The following is a 20,000-nucleotide window of genomic DNA, read 5'->3' on the forward strand; positions in this document are numbered from 1 at the left end:
CCTGACTCAATGCACTCTTCAACCCGGGAGAAACCTGATGAGGGAATGGGTTTTTGATTATGCAGCCGAAGAGGAATCCAAAAAAATCCATCGCCATTACGGCAAGGCCCCCCCCCCGGCCTCCACTGCCATGTCTCTATATACAAACACAGCTCAGTTAAGAGTCCCTTTATGTCGGTCATGTCTGACATGAGTCACTCTGCGCCAGGCTTGGTGTCAAGCTGTTAAATATTTCCGCATCCAGACTCCCCCCCCCCCAATCGAGGACCCCAGACCACAGTGCAGGGAGCTGCTGGTCAGGTGTTCAGGGGGGTGAAAGACACTGCACAGTTCATCTAATGAGACAAATTGTCTCACTAGTCAATAGTAAGCAATAAAGAAAGAGAAGAGTAAATGGCACGGAGCGGTACGTCACAGCATTTAAACAAACCTCCTCTGACACGCGCTCCTTGTCTGGCTGTTAATGCGGTTGAGGAGACATTTGATGAAGAAAAGGCTCATTCATTTGTTGTTGTGGCCACATAACGGCCGATGAATCAGACCCTTCTACTGCCGTTTTAATTGTGCAGTGGTGCTGCTGTAACGCAGCGCCACTGATTCTTTCAGTGACGGTCTGTAAGAAAGCGTTTTGTCTTCAGCAATAAAAGTGAAAGAGGAGCTCGGCTTTCTGTGGCTGCTTGTTTGTTGGTGCTGCGGTCAGCAGTTTATAACAAACTCTGTTATTCATAATTTAGATCTACAAGTCTAATAACATGTTTAACATTAAACAGTCATTATGTAGATTGTGTAATGGGGAAGATGTAATGTGTCTGTAGATCAATATCTAAATTTGGCTAAACATTTGTTTTAAATGTGCACCTTTAAACATTGTGTTGGCAGTCCCCAGATAATAAATATAACTATTGTGTTGGGTCAAAATTCATCAGAACTAATCTGAATCATATTTCCTAAAAATAAATATGTTGCAAAGTCAAATTCCTTTGGAAAAATAATTGCTACAAAGTAGCACAACATAACATGTAACACAATTTAATTTTGTCTCATTTCATTTATTTGTTGTTTTCTCTGTCTTTGTGAGGATATACTGTCATGTCATCATATTGTTGCATTTGTTGTGTGTATTTTTTTTCCATTATTAAAATAAAAATAATAATAATTGGAACCTGAAACGCAGAGGATGATTTCAAAATACCTTTAATCATAAAACACCAACTGTCCATAATCCACATCTGGCTGCAAAGCCTTGTTGTGCATTCAGGACACTTACAGACAATTTTCAACACTTAATTTTAGAAATCGCAAGTGTATAATTTAGAACTGGACGTACAGACGAGTGACAAAAGTGAGGAAACATCTTTCCTTTCCTCCAGTAGAGACTTGTATAATCTAGGAGAAGAGCTGTTTTGAAGACCCATTGTGGCCAAACGTCCTTACTAAGACATTTAATGTGGACTTTTCCTTTAATTTGTCACCCGTCTGTAGTCATTCATGGCACAAAGATTAAATAGTGAACACAAGTATTAGCTCCGGTTGATTTCTAACGACGGGGTGTTTGTTCTGTTGTCCTGTGTGCGTCTCATTCCTGAAGCTGCTGCGCATTATAATCAATGAGATACCGTCGGGTCACATGTAACGTTTTCTTTTTAAACTGGTGAACGCTGAAGCAGCAACTAAGATGACAAGTTGTCTTTGTGTGATGCAATCGTCAGTAGTATTTGCCAACATTGTGTGGAAAGGCCACCGGCCGGGTTCAGTCTGCAACTATGTGCCTCACGGTGAACACGCTCAGGCCTGAGTGTTCAAACACAGGCATGTCGGAGCAGCTATGCTCCCGGAGAGAGAGAGTGTGTGTGCGTTAAAGTGGCAGTCGCACTAAGCACTGGGAATGAAGTTAGTTGGTTTGAATACAAATACAGTCTGCAATAAAGAGCTGTTCCTATACGGTGTAAGGCACTCTTTCCTGGACACGAGACTCCAGGAAAGAAACAAAAAAAACACACACTGCACATATCAAAATCAGGCCAAAAGCCAGCAGGACCTTCAAAACACAAACTTAAAAAATAGAAAACAATTAAATATCCCCTGTCACACCTTCAAAAATCCACACACACACACACACCTTTAACAGACTCACACACCTGCAAACACACTCACTGCTACGCATTCTTTCCTCACACACACTACTGAAAAAGTAAAGTGCAACTCTTTATTTATTTTTTTAACACTATAATCGGGTCATTTGTTATGTTCACCTATCTTCTCTGGCTTCTCAGTCAGACTGACAGACTTTTTGGTTTTCCGTCAGACTTTGTAACACTGAATAATTAGACCGGTGCCCTCAGGTGAGAGTCTGTGTCCAGGGGTGAACCATCCTAATGATGGACGCAACAGATGATGCTGCTAGGGAAATCTAAATATATTATACAAACTCCCACTGCCCAAAAGATGGGCTGAACAAATATGAAGCACACAGTATTCAACAGAGGAGTGGGGCTTATTTGTAATTACAGGCACCAAAATAGACTTTTGCTCAAAACGACCCCAACATGCGTGATGTCTTCATTGTCCATTGCAGCTTTCAATCGTGTCTTTTCCGACGTGTCGGTAATCTAGATGAGTTCGCTCACACCTACCCAGAATTTTCTCTGTTTGGTGCAGATTTAAGGCCGGGATTCAAGGAGAGTATTTGAGCGCCGAAATCTTTCAGTCGTTCCTCCATCAGTAGCTGTACATGGACAAGGGTGTGTCCTCCATCATATCGTCCTGCACAAGTAAAAAAATTGAATAATTATACACATAAATATATTATATGCCAGCGCTTATGTTTACACAGTTTATATGGTCAAAAGTGCTACATTTTTAGACAATTTTGTGGTAAAGCTTTCTGACCTTTACCGGGGAAAAAAAGAAAGAAACCTCCTGGAGAGCAACGGAAGATGGTTCCCTCTCCCAGGATGGACAGAAGTGCAATAAGTCTCAAGACGACATCATCATATTAAGCTCAACATGCTCACCATAGGGAGGTCCTGCAGCCGGCGGAACTCTGGTCGGTTGTCTCTCCGCCGCAGTTTGAGGAAGAGGAGCAGAGTGATGATGACCGCAGTGATGATGAAGGCTGACACCAGGCCAGCCAGGAGCGGGTCTAATGTGGGAGAATCGTGGACCATCGTTGCTGGAACCAAACACACCGGAGATACTTGAGCAGGGCACGTTCCTCCTTGAAGGAAGGTGGATTTGACTCGACGAGGTGTAAATAAAACAGTAGAACTTCGGCTTCTTTCACGCTTGTTTAAAGCTGTGTGGAGCTAAATATAGACTCGACATGTTGAGTGTTCCTCGTGTACGTAGCTCAGGACAGAATTGTCAAACACAGGATGGTGATGTTAAGCTTTCCCGTACTTGAGCTCTCTGTCGAGCGAGTGAATTTATTTATAGGGCAAAAACGTTTAGATTTATTTTAGAATCAAGCAGTTTATATTGTGTGTGCATACCGTACAGTATGTCTTAATTTGGGTGCCTTTTAAATCTCTCACATCATCCCTCTTGACCTTTCTATGTTGATGTCCTTCTGTGTGTGTATATTTCTGTGCAGTGTGTGTCAGCGTGGATGTTTCCATGGAAGACTGTTTTGTAAACTGTTTTTTTTTTTTACAGTTTTTTATCCTCTGGTTGAAAGTAACAACAACCACAGAGCAGCGAATGCTCCCTGTTCCTCTGGCTAACGGAAAGAGGCGAGGTGCCAAGCGTGGCCTAATAAAACCACGCGGAGTGAGAGAAGCAGAGAGAACTTTATATTTCAACTGTATCCAAGTGGGCTGGTTCAAATGAGGAGAGTTTTCCTTCCTTTGTGACGACACCGTGCTAAAAGTCCTCTCAAGCTGGAGTATATATTGTTAGCAGAAAGACAGAGGGGGAGAGAGACAGTAAAAGAAAGAAAACAGAGCATTCTCGAGGCCTCGAGTCCCATGACTGCCTCTGTCTCTTTCCCAAACAGAGCCATAATTGTGGAGTGCTTGGTGGTGACAGTGCTTGTAGAACATTTAGACGCCTGGGGGGGGGGGGGGGGGGGGGGGGTCTGTGTGTGCAGAGGCTTGTGCTGGAAAACAAAGAAACAGCGTCGCCTTTGTCGTTCAGCCAATTTACCTCGGGCCCTGTTGATATCAAGTCAGAATAAATTGACACGCCAACACAGATCGTGCACTTACGGTCATCCCCGACGTTGAGCTGGGAGGGGTACTCAGCATGGGGTTTGGTCTGGGTGGAGGGCCTGCTCGGCGGGTTGACGGTGTGCGTCGTGTGGGCTTCGCTTGAGGCCTCGGGATGTCCGTCGAACTGTGAGGTGTTTTGTGGAGGTGTGAGCGTCGACGCCTCAGAACTGGGGCCCTCTTGAGAGGAGCTGGTGCTGGATATTGAACTGGCGGTGATGATGGCGGTGGCGCTGGTTTCGTGTTTTGGTGGCTCCGTTGTTGGGACCGAAGTGGGTGATAGTGTTGTGTTGTGAGTGGGCTGGGTTGATGGTGTAGCAGAGTCAGGAAGTGCAGCATGATGTGTTGTTTCTGTTTGTGGCGTGGTGGTCGGTGTGTCTACAGTGGTGGTGGTGTGAGTTGTGTGTGTGGGGCCGGCGGTGGTGATGCTGGTGGAGGTGATGCTGGTGGAGGTGATGCTGGTGGTGGGGGTGGTGGTGGTGGTAGTGGTGGGGGTGTGAGAGGTAGGGGAAGGAGGAAGTGAAGGCTGTGTTGTCGCCTTGGGAGAGACAATGTTGGTAACTGTACAAAGAGAAAGAAAAAACATATTATTTACAACCGCCTCGTCGTTGTATACCTCCACCAGCCAGTCAGGTTGCAGTTTACGTCCATATTTTTCCATTCCTTAATGATTGATGGACGTCTGTGCCAGATTTGAAGAAATACCTTCAAGAAGTTCCTGAGAATATTATGTTCACAAGAATGGGACGGATGTGAGGGCACAGTGAACTTGACCTCAGATGTACTCCGTGTTGCATGCTAATTAGCGAATGTTAGCATGCTAACATGCTAAACTAAGATGATTAGCATTGTGGATGTGGGCTGTCACAATATCTTTTTCACTGCATGATTATTGAAGAACTCATGTAAACATCATCATCATACATCAAACATCATAACTTTATTTATGACGTTTATTGTGCATTTTGTATTTGTTTTGGTTAATGAGTTGGAGGTAGAGAGCGTTTAAGAGGTGCTGGATTATTAACACAGTATTATCATATGTGTATTATTAACATGATATCAATAACACATTTTTTAAAATAGTTATCGTCTATACCCGTATATTGCGACGCCGTTCGTGACCATGTTATGTAGCATGCTAACGTTAGCGTTTAGCTCAAAGCACCACAGAGCCGCTAGCGTAGCTGTAGCCTCCTTATCGTTATTAAAGTGCACATTTTCAACACTGCGGGCTCCACAAAATAGAACGGTGAAACTAAACGGTGAACATCTCAACGTTAAAGTTGAGTACTGAACTGTTATGTTGTTAAATTAAACTTAAGTGCCTAAAGAAAGTGTCTTGCCTGTGAATATGTTCGGGAGTTTAATGTGTGAACCAGCAGCCGAGTGTGTTTGTGAGAGGAGAGCAGTGAGGGAGATGCGGGGAGGAGGGGGGGAGGTGTATTACACTTCTACCTTTCTCACCCCCTTGTGAAAAGTCACACAGCATTTAATCACTTCTCTCCTCAACACCAAACCAACTCTTCTCTCAGCACATTTCACCAGCTCTCCTAACAGACTGCACTCATCCTGAATTCTTAATTCTACTCTTTTTAGTTGCATCTTACGGCATCTTCTTTCAAGTTCTTTTCGATCTCTGTCCTCCAGATTTTTAAAATCTTTTTTTCTTTTTAATTGTTAAACTGGGTCAGCAGATCAACCCAGTCACTCGCTCTGTGGCTGTGCTTCTGGACGTGGAAAACAGAGATAAGGACTTAAATATAGCTCCTAAACTCTGAGCCCTCACATCTGAAGTGTGACAGATCTTCTCTTCTGGCAAACCTACTGCAACACCAGATCACCTTTGTTTGCCAAACCACATTGTGTTTTCTATGTGTATAATATAGTGTTTTCTAACACTATATTTAGAAACAGGCTGTTGCATAGTTACCTTTCTTTATGTCGGGGGTCACAGAGACGGTTTCCCCCTTTGTCGTTGCGTTGCCACTCAAACTGCCGGTGCCGCTTGTATTCGCATTTGGGTCGGAGCCGTTTGATGACTCAGCAGCAGTTAGAGCCTCAGGGGCCACACTTTGGGAGGAGGCAGTAGCAGCAGTGTGGTCTTCAGCTGATGAGGAGAGTCACATTTAGATAATCATCAGTCTCTGGTCTCATGTCCTCAGAGTCATTAACAGCTTATTGGCGCGTTATTCCGAGAAAAACATGCGCCAACAGACCGTGTGCACACACACACAAAACCATCTGAATCAATTAGAGTATATCAGTCAGCACAGGCCACTTTTCATCTAAACAGCAAGTATTAAACAGAAAAATGTATACACATATAGAGTATCATTTATCCATGGAAAGTTATCTGACAATGCATACTTTTTTTTCTCAAACAAAGCAGTGCAGCACTTTTATTGAGTTACATCTGTACATCCATAGTCTTCTATCTCGAGACCTTTTAAACGGAAGCTCCTCCGGCCTCCTTGAGTTGTGAGCATGTTTTCCCATTTAAAAAAATGATTGAAAACTGTTTCTAATCATGTCATGACTCCACAGATTTATCTTTACGCACCCACACCGCCGTCAAAGAACTGCCGCAGATGAAGACAAACTGTCACGTCGCCTCAAGTCCCTTGTGTTTTGGGCCAAAAGAGTTGCACTTGAACACACCGCGAAGACTTAGAGACAACGGCTAACTAGCAGGTACGTTCTGCGCCTGCAAGAAGGGAAATAACTCTCCATACCGGCAGGTAGCAGTAGTCTGTATTGGTCATTCAAACAGGGAAACCAGAAGACCGAGGACTGCAGATATAAAAGCCATTGTTATGATAAATATATGAAACAAAGCAGCTTTTGCCAACTATTTTTCAAACAACTCTCGATCGCCATAAATTCAACACGTTCAATCGACCTGAAAAGCTGCCAACTATTTCCATTAGTGCAGGAAAGTAGGGTCGGCCCGACATCAGGTCTGTTGTGTCAGGCCCTTCAGACCTCTTAGGGGGACTTGACCCCCAGGTTGGGAACCCCTGAACGGATTCTGAGAATTGCACTTAAGCACAACACGGTCACAAAAAAATTAATTGTTTTTCTTTTACATAATTTGTGTAGCAAAAATACTCTTGTTTCCTATCATATCATGACTCCTCAGATGTATCTTGACACAGCAAACCTTCATCAAAGAACTAGAGCGGTGCGAAGGCCGACTGACAGTTGCACTTGAACACACCGCAGAGACAACAGCCAACTGGCACAACACTGTAAATCATCACTTCAGAGCACAAAACAAAATGAATAAGGACTGATTATGACTTTCACAACGCCATCACATCTACAGCAGTCCTCGTGAGGCGCAACTAAGCTTTGGCCTTTGACGTGATGTCATTCTAATGAAGACCTTCGCTCTCTTGGTCTCCTATCTCCTTCCTGTCCAAGTCCTCGTTTTCTGTCTCTACCTGCTTCCCCCCTCGTTGATGAAAACCAGAGCACTGCTGTAACGTAATGTCATTACCGCTCACTAACACACTGCCATGATGCCTTTCATTACCTCCATAATCACTCACTCAGCTCATCAGCACACACACAGCGAGAGAGAGAGAGAGAGAGAGAGAGAGAGAGAGAGAGAGAGAGAGAGAGAGAGAGAGAGAGAGAGGCCGGTTTGAACTCTAAATGATACAAAAACAGACATAAATAGATGGAGGCTGTAGAATACTGGCCTTGTTCCCTCACTTGAGCTCCATTAGAGCTGCGCAGGTCAAACGCTGGAGTAGTATGTTGTACATAAATGTGTATCTCTCTTGTGTGAATGTGTGTGTGTGTGTGTGTGTGTGTGTGTGTGTGTGTGTAGAGTAGATGTATAAAGAGAAGCACTGATTGGCACTGTTGCACACTCCTCTCACTGGATATTACAGGGTCTTGTGTTCCAGACCAATGCAGCAGGCACCTGAGGAAGTAGCTCCCGCTCACTTCTGCCTATCAGCAATACCTTCTGTGTGAAACATGTCCGACTGCTACTGTGAAATCCCATCAGCCTAGAGTGTGTGTTTGACTCTCAAGACATCATTACAACCCCGCCCCCACCCTTAAGTTAATCATCTATTTAGGATTTCTCCCTTATTTTAGTTTATTCAATTTGGTTGTGTGTTTTATTTACTTACAGGTAAATCTGTCATTGTTATTATCATGCTCAGACCTGTAACTAAATAATGACATTATTATTATTATTGTAAAAACAATCCCTCAAATCCCTGTTTTCCATGATTAAAAGCCGTGAGACAGCTCGGTGCTTTGCTCTCATTGGCCTTTTCGTCTGAACTTATTTCAGATGTTTACTGCCGACCGTCGTGTGACCTCTCAAGCTGCATGTCAGGCCCTCCTCTTCTTTTACAGTATAGGTCTTATTATGACTCATGTGAGTCACTGCAGTTAGTTAGTAAGTTAGTTATATTATCGATTGTGTCATGCACATACAAGCATCCTACATGGACTGATATGACCCCAAAAACACTTTGCATGTGTTAGAAAAGAACATAATTAATTACGTATAACTTGTTCATTTTGGAATCATCCAACCTGAAGAACTTTTCATGATTAAAGGACATATTACTAAATAGCGTAGTCGTTAAATCCTTATAACACTTGAAATGGACTTCATCTTCAGAATTAATCATTTTAAGTTTGAACTCTTTCCACATTCTAATGTATTATGTATTTTATTGCATAAGTCATAAGTGGTGTGTACTATTTTTTTCATATTTTGTGTATTGTGATGAAGACTGATTTCATGTCACGATTATCCTGACTAAAATAATTGAGATATTATCCCGATAATCATCAAAATATGCTTAAAAATTAAAACAAATATTTGTTATTGCGTCACTTTCTTTAAAGTGAAATACAAACAATGGAACAATATTAAATAAGGTTTTACTAAATCATAAGGTTGCCCTGCATGAGTAAAGGATAAATAAATAAATAACAACATTATGTGAGTCTGGTCTTTCTTTCATGGTAATAGTTTTAAATCAGGCTCTATATTTTTTTACTTCTCTATCATGATAGAGAGCTAGACTGCTTTTTCAAGTCAATCATGGAACAATATTAACAAGTATCCCAAAAAACAACTGTGTTAAATTAATTGTTTTTATCTACGATACTGAACATATTCAGTTAGTTAGATAACTTTTTTAGAAGAGTATAAAAAGGTGAGTGATTAGTTAGAAAGACGGCCGGATGAGTTAAATTAAAAAAGGCTTTTGGCTGTACAACATGTAAGAACAGAGAAAGATTTGTTACTTTTTCATGTTTATTTAGCTGGAAAAGGTCAGAAGGATTTATTTTTCTGGACAGAAGTTGAAGATTGAAGTTGCTGTCAACAGGAACAAGATACTTTAGAGGTTCCAGACTAACATCCTGGGTGTTGATTCCATGTGTGTTTATGCAAATGTGGCTCCACACATACTCCATGAAGTCTGGGGGCACTGCTTTAAAAATCAAAGTACTAAAATACTACAGAGGCAAGCCAATTAGCATGGAGCCAGTACAATGACAGAGTGCTACATAGAGGTGTCATTTATCACAATGTACTTCCCCGCTCGTTTACAGCCAATAAATGTCCTCCAGTGGAGCCCAGCTGTGTTTCTATTCATCCGGCTTTCAGCTGGAGATGGGACAGTTCTGCTCGATCAAATCTTCTTTTTCAAATGCCAATAGTGTCATTTTGTTTGTTTTATGTGAGAGGCACTGAGGGGAGGAAAAGGAGAGGAGGTATACGAGAGAGAAAGTGATTTGGAAAACAGGTATGAGGGAGAAAGCGGAAGGTGGGTAAGAGTTAAATACAGGATGTGTGAGAGGAGTGTAAATGTAATGCAAGCAGAAAGAGGAAGGAGAGAAGGGGGGGGGGGGGGGGGGGGGGGGGTGATGTGACAGATAAAGCGTGAGGCTGTTAAAACAAATAAGAGAGGAATACTAAATGTAAATCAAGCTGTGATTTTAAACAAAGTGATCAGGCCATGAAACAGAAACACAGTGACTGGAGGTTTGTCTGCCTCTTGATCTCAAGGAGGGTTGAAAGAAAGAAAAAGTTCACTCTTTTCTTTAAGGTGTAACAAGTCAGTTTAAATATCACCCCAAAAACACCACAGGTGACTGGAGGCAGGTGAGATTGGTGTGTGTGTGGTACAGTAAACCGTTATGACTATTTCTAGTACAAATTAATCCAGAAACCGAAAGTCAAGAGACGAAGTAAGCAAATACAAATAAATAAAAATACTACCTACCACTGGATCCACAGTGAACGAGCAGCAGCGCACAAAGAGCAATCCACACTTTGGTCTCCATCATCTCTGTCCTCCGGCTACACGCTGAGGAAATTATTTAGAACAAATCTCTCGTCGTCTTTCTCTCTCTCTCTCTCTCTCTCTCTCTCTCTCTCTCTCTCTCTCTCTCTCTCTTCTTCACCGTCCTATCCCAGACTTTGAGAGATTAGTTTAGAATTCCCAGGCAGCTGTAGGTTTTTACCGTACAATCCACTGCAGACTGCAGCTCTGCTAGTGTGTGCGTGGCTGGAGGGACAGAAGGAGGAGTGTGTGCGTCTCTCTCTCTCTCTCTCTCTCTCTCTCTCTCTCTCTCTCTGCCACGTGTTCCCTCTTCAAAATAGTCAGCGGGTCTGACTCTGTGCCATGACGCTTTTTCAGTAGAAAGACTGACACCTACCCGCACGGTGGATAAGGTCATGCATATCAAAACACACTGTAGGCTTATTGTAGGGTCTATTAACACAAACACAAACTGTCACAACTATGTATATTTATGAATATGTATATATTTGTATGTGTATATCACTATTATTCTTGACGTTTGTATTGCTTTAAGAACCTTTTATTGTATTTGTCCTTGCTGTCCTTGCTGGTGTTTTGTGTCTTTAGTTTATGTTAGTAAATCATTTAGAATTAAAATGAGAAGAAAGTAGTAAATAAATCCAAATAAAAGTATTATTCTCTCAAGTATTTGACTTGATCCGGAAGCTTAAACCATCTCATCCTCACTTTTTTTGTTTGCATGACTGGCGTTTTACTGTAATGTGATGTCTTCATTTGACCACGTGAGGGCGCTGATGCTCTATTGCTGATTTTCACATTGAGGAAAACAATTGTATTGTCATTTTTATATAGATTGAATAGATGGGAAAAAGTGTGAACATATAGCCTTCATGTATTCCCCATATATTTGCTCTATAGTTGAATAGGAATTCACTGAACTCCTCCTGCTTCATGTGGGTTTACAGGTCAACCAGCAACAGTGAACACAACAGGTCTATTACACAGGAGGTGACTGACGCACATGTTAAATATAAACCGGTGTGTTGCTGCTGCTGCTGCTGAACACATCTGGTCGTTTGAGTGTCACTCTGTCACTTGTCTTTAGTAAACTTGGTCTTTAACTTTGTCACTGATTTGTCTTCTGTGACCTGTTATTTAGCTACTGAACATCTGATTATCCGACAGAAACTCAAAATACAGTGTCTGCCTGAAGATCGCCATTGAATCCTTCCATAAGGGTGAGCCATTCACATTTGAACAGACTATATTATTTCTGTTTTTTGCATGCATGCTAGATATTTTAAGGTAATAAACAACATTTATTTTCTGCAAAAAAAAAATGTGTGCGAGGAGCAAATGCCGCATTCAAATGTAGTAAATAAACACGAAACTGCTGAAGAGTTTTTAGCCTGAAAATTAGACGAAACGAAACTGAAACACAAGATAGGAGCTGTTTATCTTAAATAACCGAATATTTACAAATACCAATAATGCGTAACTGAAAAAAGAAAATCGCAATTGGATTTTTCGTGTTATATGTTATTTATTTAAATATTAAAAAATATATTGTAATAATATGATAATAATATTTCATAATACACATATATTATATAGAAATATTATTATATACAATTATTATAATAATAATATTACAATATAATTATATAAAGAATAGGATTATATTATTATTATTATATAATTTAAATGTTATTATTTATGTTGACATGTTATTGGGCGGTCCTTGACCTGTGATTACGAGATTTCCCACAGCGCCTGAATGTAGCAGAAAAACGCCTCTTGGTGACGTAGCAGCGGCAGGACAGCGTCGCGGAGCTGTGCCCTGCATCGTCTCATAAACCGTCGCAGGACAGAAAGGTGTGGAAAATACGGGTCATCTAGACAAGCCTAGCAGCCTAGCAGCAAAACACGGACACGGCGTTGTTTTGAAAATGCTGTCACACTCTGAACATGTTAGTATATCCGTCTCGCTTGGCTTCTTTTGGCGCTTAGAGAAGCGTCACGTTACGTTAACGTGTTAGCTTTGGACGTTAGCATAGCGGAGCTAGCCGTTGCTATAGTGTTTGGTAGCATCAGCGAGCTAACGTTAGCTTTGCCGGGGTTAGCTTCTCTTGTGGTTTAAAATTCATGATGTCGTCGAGTTAGCTTAACTGCTACTGTGGAGATGTATTTTTTTTTTTGGAGAAATGGCACTGAACCAATGAAATGGATACAGGGGAAGTTTAAGAGTGGCTGTCGGCTCCTGAATGTTGTTGTTGCTCCTTCTTTTGATCGTTTGACAGCTCCGGATCAGCGGAGATATGATGGAGACGCCGGGGAGGATAGCGTCGACACCGGACGACACGGCGGACTTCACGGTGGAAAACGTAGAAAAGGTGAGTCCTTGTCCACTGGGTCATTGTTATCTCACACACAGCACCATGGGGGCGTTTGTGGACTAAAGAAGTGGTCTTCTTTCTAAAGAAACAGAACCAGCCGGATGAGGGAGAGCTGAGGAGCAATACATAATAATATTGATCTTAATTTGTCTGGAGAAATCTAGCTCAAAACTATAACACGTTACTCTGTTGTTTGGTTAAATCTTTGCACTACTGTTTAGTTACTTAATTTAATATTATTCTATTTCATTGTATATATTGTGCATTTTTATATGTAATAATTTTACTGTTATTCTTATTGTACATATTGTGCATTTGCTATTTAATATTTTTACTCTGATATTTTATTTACCTGTACCATAATTGCTGCTGTAGCGAAAAAATGTCCCCTTTGTGGGATTAATTATCTATCTATCTATCTTTACATTTTTTAAATTAGTCTTTAATTAAATGGCTAATGTTTATAAAGAATGATCAGATGAGCATCATAATAACAAGTTTGTAGCCCGCCAATTCTTTGCCATCTCTTGTTATTGTAAAATGCTCGTCTGGGTCTTGTTTTTCCTCTGTTGGAGTGTGTGTGTGTGTGTGTGTGTGTGTGTGTGTGTGTGTGTGTGTGTGTGTGTGTGTGTGCGCGCGTGTGCGCACTCTCTCTTGGCAGTGTTTACTGTGGCTGCAAGGTTGCTGTGATGAATCCCCCTGCTGGGTGGCCACTGACTCGGACGCGTTCGGGGATGGGCGGGGAGACGATGGGGGAGGAGGATGGAGAGAGCGAGAAAGGTGCTCCTGTGGAAGAGCAGAGGCGATGTGATGAGATGGATTGGGGGGGGGGGCTGGGGTCGGTCGATGTCTGTGACAGTAAAGAAAGAGAAGAATGAGGGGGGGGGGGGGGAGTTGAGAGGAGGTTGGCGATGCGACAGAAAAGGAATTAGAGGCAGGGTTTGAAGGGAGAGAGGGAGGCACATTCCTGTGGGGGGAATGGTTTGACCTGATCGGTTTTCTGTTGTAAATACAGGAAGAAGAAGAATGACAAACATTGAGCAAGGTCCTGTCTCCCTGTGGATCAGCCGCTTATTAATTTGTTCATGTCTACAGATGAAGAACGTGGGGCTCCGTTATGTGTAAATGATGAAGAGAAAATGATATTTCATCTCATCTTAGCAAAGTCATAGTACATATTGTAAGCACACCTAAGTAAATGTATAATTCATGTAACAGGGAGGATCATACATAATTTGTTATGATGTATTACGGTAATCTTTAGTGAAAGTACCTGATACCCAATCATATAGATTTTCATCAGGTCAAGCTATTAATTATTAGGTTTTCTGGAATTAACGGTTTCATTTACAGTGGAAGTGAAACCTCTCTTGCCAAAATACCCCAAGCGTGCACACATGGTGCTGATCTGCTTTTCCTCTTTTTAAGACACAAACCGTACCAAGCAGCCACTGAACCAGTCTATTCTGATTGCTCTCATTTATTCGTGTGGGTTTGTTTATTGAAGGTCCATTTTCAGACCATGTTAAAGCATTCGGTCCTCTCCGAGTGCTGCAGTAATCTCATTAACTGATAAAACATGACAAACAGCATCTGAAGTGTAATTTCACTTGAAGGCAATGAGCACTTTTGTAATAATGACGCACTTGCATTTTTCTTTTAAACTGATGAGATACTGTTTTTCTAAGAGTCTATATTTAGAAAGTATATTAAGACTATTTGTGAGCGGTGGTTATTATTGGTGTCAATAATTTAGCTTGATATATTTGTAGTTAATTAGTTATGGAAGCGGCATGATGTTCATTCACTGGAATTAGAGGGAGACGAAAGGTTCTTAAGTACGTGTGTGTGTGTGTGTGTGTGTGTGTGTGTGCGTGTGTGCGTGCGTGTGTGCGTGTGCGTGCGTGCGTGCGTGCGCGCGCGCACCTAGCTTCATATCTGCGTCAGACCACAAACTTAATGCATTTTTGTGTACTTGGTGCTGGAGATGATGGTTCCTGGCCCAGGAGTTCTATGTGTCCAATAGAAAGCTCTTTGTTCGATCTCGGCTGTGTGAAACAAAGTAGCACATTGTCAGCATCTTTGTGTCCATAATGAATGGGTACGTATACTCTGCCTTACATTTCCGCTCCGCTATAATTACCCTTGTCTAGAATCACTATTCCACATATTCCAAGCAAGTGGATTTTAGAGGAAGTGTGGAGCTCTTCACTTTGCTGTGAAATAGCGTTCTGTTAGGATTTAGTGGAGACAAACTACTGCTGTACCACCAGAAGGGACCACAGCACAGTTCTGGGTCAGTGTGGGTCAGCACCTTGCTCAAGGGCACTTTGCCAGGGGTAGGTGTGAGGGCAAAAATATTGCTTAATGTAAGAATCTTGATTCTTATCCTTTACGATTCTGAATCGTTTCACAGCTTCCAAAAATGTATTTTTGAATAGTTTCTTTTTTCTTCTGTCTGGCAGTGTTGACTTGCGGTGCCTCTTTCAGCTTCTGAAGTAGTTTACTACATAATCCTTTACACATTGGACTCTCTGCTTTAATGCCATAATTTGCCACGCCCGCTTTTCTTAACTCGGAGCAATCGAGAATCGATTCTGAACCGAGGAATCGTTCTGAACCTAGACTTGACTAGCGCGTAGCTTCCAGGCTCTGCCTCTTGTTTTGGGTAGGATAAGACATAAGTGACAGCAAGTGCTTTCTTCTTATTAAATTGCTTTATAGAGATGACTCAGCCTCCCAGCTAACGCAATACAGAACATATCAGGGGAATTTGACCCGGAGGAATGATGCATGGGGCTATTGAGTAGCTTTGTGGTGGCTGTTTCAGAGCGACAAGCGGGATCGCGATGACTATTACCATCCAGTCCTTGACAGAAATATATCTGGGCTCACGGTGGAACACGGGTCTTGTAGGTTACATGATACACACACATCCTAGTGCACGCTCTTTTGTTTCATTTTCTATTTTAGCAGGCTTGCAGACCGTATCAGTCTTCTGAATTATGTGGTGAGATCTGTGCGTGTAGCTGAGGTGTAAAGCGTTGAGACTCTTGGTGCATGGGTTTGTTTGCTGTTGACGCACTGAGATTTGATCACTATTGGCAACGTGTTATTCTTCATTTCTTCCTTGGCTGCGTGCTGTCAACCACCACCCGCGCACACTCTCGCCCAAACTATTATTGTTCTTTGTTCCCTCATTAATCATCGTTCCTCTGCATGTCTCTGGTTCTCACAGTTATAGCGCGGTGTCACGACGATGGGTCAGTGGTGCCATCTCCCATCGCTACAATGACTTCGGGTGTGACACTCGAGTAGACAGATGGCGTGAAAACACAACAGGCCTATGGCAGCGAGATTCCATTACCTGCTGTGTGTAAACACAGTGTGTGTAGGCTCGTGCACTTAGGCCTCATACGGGAAAGAAGATTTCAATAATATTTACAAAATGCTGCAACCTGCGTCTCTATATTTACATCTCCCGCCTTGCACTTGATAGTAATTTTAATAAGGTAAATTATCTTTTATAGATGATACCTCCATTTATTTGCTTCATATTCTTCTTTGATAGTTTGTATTGTATAGATGTTGTCTTTGTTAAACGTTCTTTACACAAGACTGTGAGCATTTCTGTTGCCTCTCAACATGGCGACGGCTGAGCCGGCGGCTTGCAGCTAACGGCGCTAACAGATCAAACTACGGCAAAAGGGGAGAGCGACTTAATTCCCTATTCAGGTAGACATTACTTCACCATGTCTTTCCAAAGCATATCGATAGTTGCTGCTATATTAATGCTCTGAATCTTGTACATTGCATCTTTAACGCAGCTCAAGACCTTCACTACGGCTATTCTCTTGGGCTTGGTTGTGAGCACACAAGTGTAAACCAGTCGCAGTAAATCTGTGGTTCCGTGTGAGCAGATGGTCTAACTGAGCCATGCTTTTTTTCTTATGCATCCCTCATCTTCCTCCTCCTGCTGTTGGAGAGGCACTGCAGAGGAGGCTAAAGACCTTTGACAGTGTCTGCCAAGAACGCGCCGGCCTCAGGTGAAGCCAGGCGGTTCAGGCAGGTTGCAACCATCTGTAGATACAGTTAGTTGCTTCAGCGTCAAATAAAACGCTTCTAGGGGATGCGCTTCATGGTTTTTTGGTTGTTTTATGAAAACAAATGAGTGATGGGCAATTACAGTTGGGTAGCGGAGCTAACTGCAGCATGTCTGCCGTGATTTCTAGGAGACAGGCGGTGGTTCTTGGTGAGGAGATTAAAGCAGAGAACAGACTGTGTTTGTGTCTTGGTCTTTGATAATGAACTGCGGAGTAACAGACAGGCCTGCGATCACACACTGGACTGCGGTAATGATCCGCTGCTGCTTTGAACTCTGATATCACAGCTGCGTGTACAGAAAGGGCAGAGTGGAGCTGACGAACCAAAAACATCCTGATGCTTTTCAGAACGAAGGCATGGTATTGATCCTCAGAGAGAGCTCGCTAAATCTGAAAACCAACAGCACATGCATATTTCATCTGTCCTGTCTATAGTAATCTGGTCAAATTTGAAAGAAAAATCATACATGCAGTGGTTTCTTTAAAAGTGCAAAGATTCTCGGACAAAGCTGTGGTAGCTGTGAACTACAGAGACTTACCAGCTAAGTCAAAGCCACACACATACATACAGTACATACAGTACCTGCTGCCCATACTGCACCTATAGCTGTCTCTCTCTCTCACACACACATATATGAACAACTGCCACCTGACTCTCTACCAGCTCATTAACACCCAGCCAGTCGTGTTCAGACTCTCGTACAGTAAGTGGAGACAGATAATTGCGTTTTGCAGGATGGCAGACGGTGGAGAGAGAGAGAGAGAGAGAGAATGAATCACCTGAGACTCTCCGCTCTCGGTAGGCATTGACGCTGTGTTGATGTTCCTCTCTACAGCTGCAGCATCATCCTTCATCCTGGTTTCTACACCGTATCGTTCATCCCCACCTTGTGTGACAGCTTGAACTTCTCTGATGAGGGAACGGGGAGAGATGTAGAGAAAGCTGCGGAATGGAATGAAGCGGGTTGGACAGTTTAGGCTGGAGGGAGGCAAATTAAGAGAGGGGGAGGAGGAGGAAAGAGGAGAGGATGACTGCTGGTGGAGGAATTTATGTGAGCGGGCTTCAGGGGCAAAGACAAGAATCAGAAGTGCGCTGAATAGATTTTTTTTTTTGTTGGTTGTCAGACATTGGGTGCTAGCAGTTTGAGTTCAGTGAGCATGTTCATGTGTGTTTGTGTGTGAGACAGAAAGAAAGAGAAAGTAGTCCCAAATCCTCTCTTCTGGCACTGCCAGGATTAGAGGTGTCTCTTTAATTAATGCTCCCTTTCCCCCCTTTCTTTTATTTCCCTCTCTCATTCTCATCCTTTATCTGCTTTCTCTTTGGCTTGTGTCCTCTTGTTCTCCCTGCACTCAAGTGCTCAAATTACTCCGAGCTGTACTTCAGAGAGAGTGCTGTTCTCAGGTCATTGCTTTCTCCATTGCTCAGGTTTTCGAGGTAAACTGTCTACTCATGTAGACGGTGTGCTTGCCTGGTTGATCAAGGTAACCAGCTCTTTTCATCATACAAGAGCTCAAAGGACTGCGTTTCTCTGATACCCGCTGTTGTCAACATGTGTAGTGTATTTGCAAACATGTCTCAAATGAACCCCCTCATGGTTAAACCATTCACAGACTGTATGGATTCTTTGACTTCTTTACTCTCCTCTTCTTCATTTCCAGGCCCTCCACCAGCTGTACTATGATCCCAATATTGAAAACAAGAATCTGGCCCAGAAGTGGCTCATGCAGGCTCAGGTCTCGCCTCAGGCCTGGCAGTTCTGCTGGAACCTCCTGAGCCCAGATAAGGTATCGCGTACACACACACACACACACACACACACACACACATGGAAACACACACACTGAAAAAGCATTTTGCGTAATTTTTATTGGCATGAACGCCTTCAAATGCTTGTCGTCAAAGCATCAAAAACAGAAAAGTACTCAATAATATTGACGTGAATGTCAACACAACATTGATCTCATGGTCTCTCACAGGTGCCAGAGATCCAGTACTTTGGCGCTAGCGCGCTTCACACCAAGATCTCTCGCTACTGGTCCGACATCCCCACAGACCAGTACGAGTCTCTGAAGACCCAGCTGTTCTCCCAGATTGCCTGCTTCTCCGCCGGCTCCAAGATGGTGCTCACCCGGCTCTGCGTGGCCCTGGCCTCCCTGGCACTCAACACCATGCCCGAGGCCTGGCCCGGCGCCGTGGCCGAGATGGTGCGGGTGTTCCAGGAGGAGGGGGGAGGGGTGGACGGGCGAGCGCGCTGCCTGGCGTTGCTGGAGCTGCTCACCGTCCTGCCCGAGGAGTTCCAGACCAGCCGCCTGCCGCAGTACAGAAAAGGACAGGTACGTCTGCAGGAACCACCTTCTCAGTAATATTTAAGTTTATTTTCCAAAAAGTAACTTATCAAGAAAGCGTCATATTGTTGTGTTAACAGCGACGTAATGGCAGTATAGAAAACCTTAAACTGAGCCTCCCTATTAACCGGAGGAACACGATACAGTAGCAGTCTGACCCTCGCTACCCTCCTCCTCCCTCTTTAGGTTCGGGGCGCCCTGGGCCGGGAGTGGGGGTCGGTGGGTCCGTTACTGCAGCAACTGCTGCGGACGGACAGCCCCGGGGCGGTGAAGGCTCGCGTGCTGCGCTGCCTGTCGTCCTGGGTGCTGCTGGACGTTCCCCTCAACGAGAGCGAGGACCTGGTGCACGACTGCTTCAGCGCCCTGCCCGACCCGGAGCTCTTCGACACGGCGGTGGAGGCGATAGTCAACGCCATCTCGCAGCCCGACTCCCAAAGGTGGGTATAAACGGGAGAGAGAGAGCTCACAACTCACAACAAAAAACTATATTATTATACTACTGAGTGGTGTGAGAGGTTGTTGTGTTGGGGGGGATTTTACTGGAGAAATGACACAGAATGGAGGAAGAAGAGGGAGAGAGGGGGGGGGAGGGAGAGAGAGAACGAGAGAGGGAACGAGAGGGAGAGGGGGGTGAAAAGA

At 43.3% G+C, this 20,000-nt stretch overlaps 2 protein-coding genes across 4 annotated transcripts in view; one reads left to right on the forward strand and one right to left on the reverse strand.

Annotated features, from left to right (window-relative positions):
- Positions 1 to 1,178: 1,178 nt before the first annotated feature.
- On the reverse strand, positions 1,179 to 10,750 carry LOC142946335 (uncharacterized). Its single transcript, XM_076087484.1, has 5 exons — positions 10,475 to 10,750; positions 6,139 to 6,315; positions 4,206 to 4,766; positions 3,015 to 3,172; positions 1,179 to 2,763 (listed from the first exon to the last, which is right to left on the reverse strand). The coding sequence occupies exons 1-5, from the start codon at positions 10,536 to 10,538 to the stop codon at positions 2,719 to 2,721; spliced, it is 1,005 nt and encodes a 334-aa protein (XP_075943599.1). The 5' UTR covers positions 10,539 to 10,750; the 3' UTR covers positions 1,179 to 2,718.
- A 143-nt stretch (positions 10,751 to 10,893) lies between these two features.
- Positions 10,894 to 20,000, forward strand: part of LOC142946336 (importin-13-like) — a 28,279-nt gene continuing 19,172 nt past the window's right edge. The window contains exons 1-6 of one of the 3 annotated variants that reach the window (XM_076087488.1): positions 10,894 to 11,754; positions 12,287 to 12,391; positions 12,817 to 12,909; positions 18,675 to 18,800; positions 18,993 to 19,349; positions 19,548 to 19,798. In XM_076087488.1, coding sequence (XP_075943603.1) covers positions 12,835 to 12,909; positions 18,675 to 18,800; positions 18,993 to 19,349; positions 19,548 to 19,798 — 809 coding nt within the window. In that variant the 5' untranslated portion in view covers positions 10,894 to 11,754; positions 12,287 to 12,391; positions 12,817 to 12,834. Of the gene's footprint in view, positions 11,755 to 12,286; positions 12,487 to 12,816; positions 12,910 to 18,674; positions 18,801 to 18,992; positions 19,350 to 19,547; positions 19,799 to 20,000 lie in introns of those variants that run through there. The other 2 variants (XM_076087487.1, XM_076087485.1) reach the window with 2 other exon arrangements.

This window comes from Anarhichas minor, unplaced genomic scaffold (genome assembly GCF_050575085.1).
Source record: "Anarhichas minor isolate MPS153535 unplaced genomic scaffold, ASM5057508v1 ptg000010l, whole genome shotgun sequence".
Taxonomy (NCBI): Eukaryota; Metazoa; Chordata; class Actinopteri; order Perciformes; family Anarhichadidae; genus Anarhichas; species Anarhichas minor.

Excerpts from the sequence above, each read along its gene's own strand:
- LOC142946335 (XM_076087484.1), bottom strand. The coding sequence starts at position 10,538 with ATGATGGAGACCAAAGTGTGGATTGCTCTTTGTGCGCTGCTGCTCGTT. Across the intron at positions 3,173-4,205 it reads GCTCAACGTCGGGGATGACC|CAACGATGGTCCACGATTCT; the intron begins GTAAGTGCACGA and ends GTTTGGTTCCAG. Across the intron at positions 2,764-3,014 it reads GGCTGCAGGACCTCCCTATG|GACGATATGATGGAGGACAC; the intron begins GTGAGCATGTTG and ends TTACTTGTGCAG.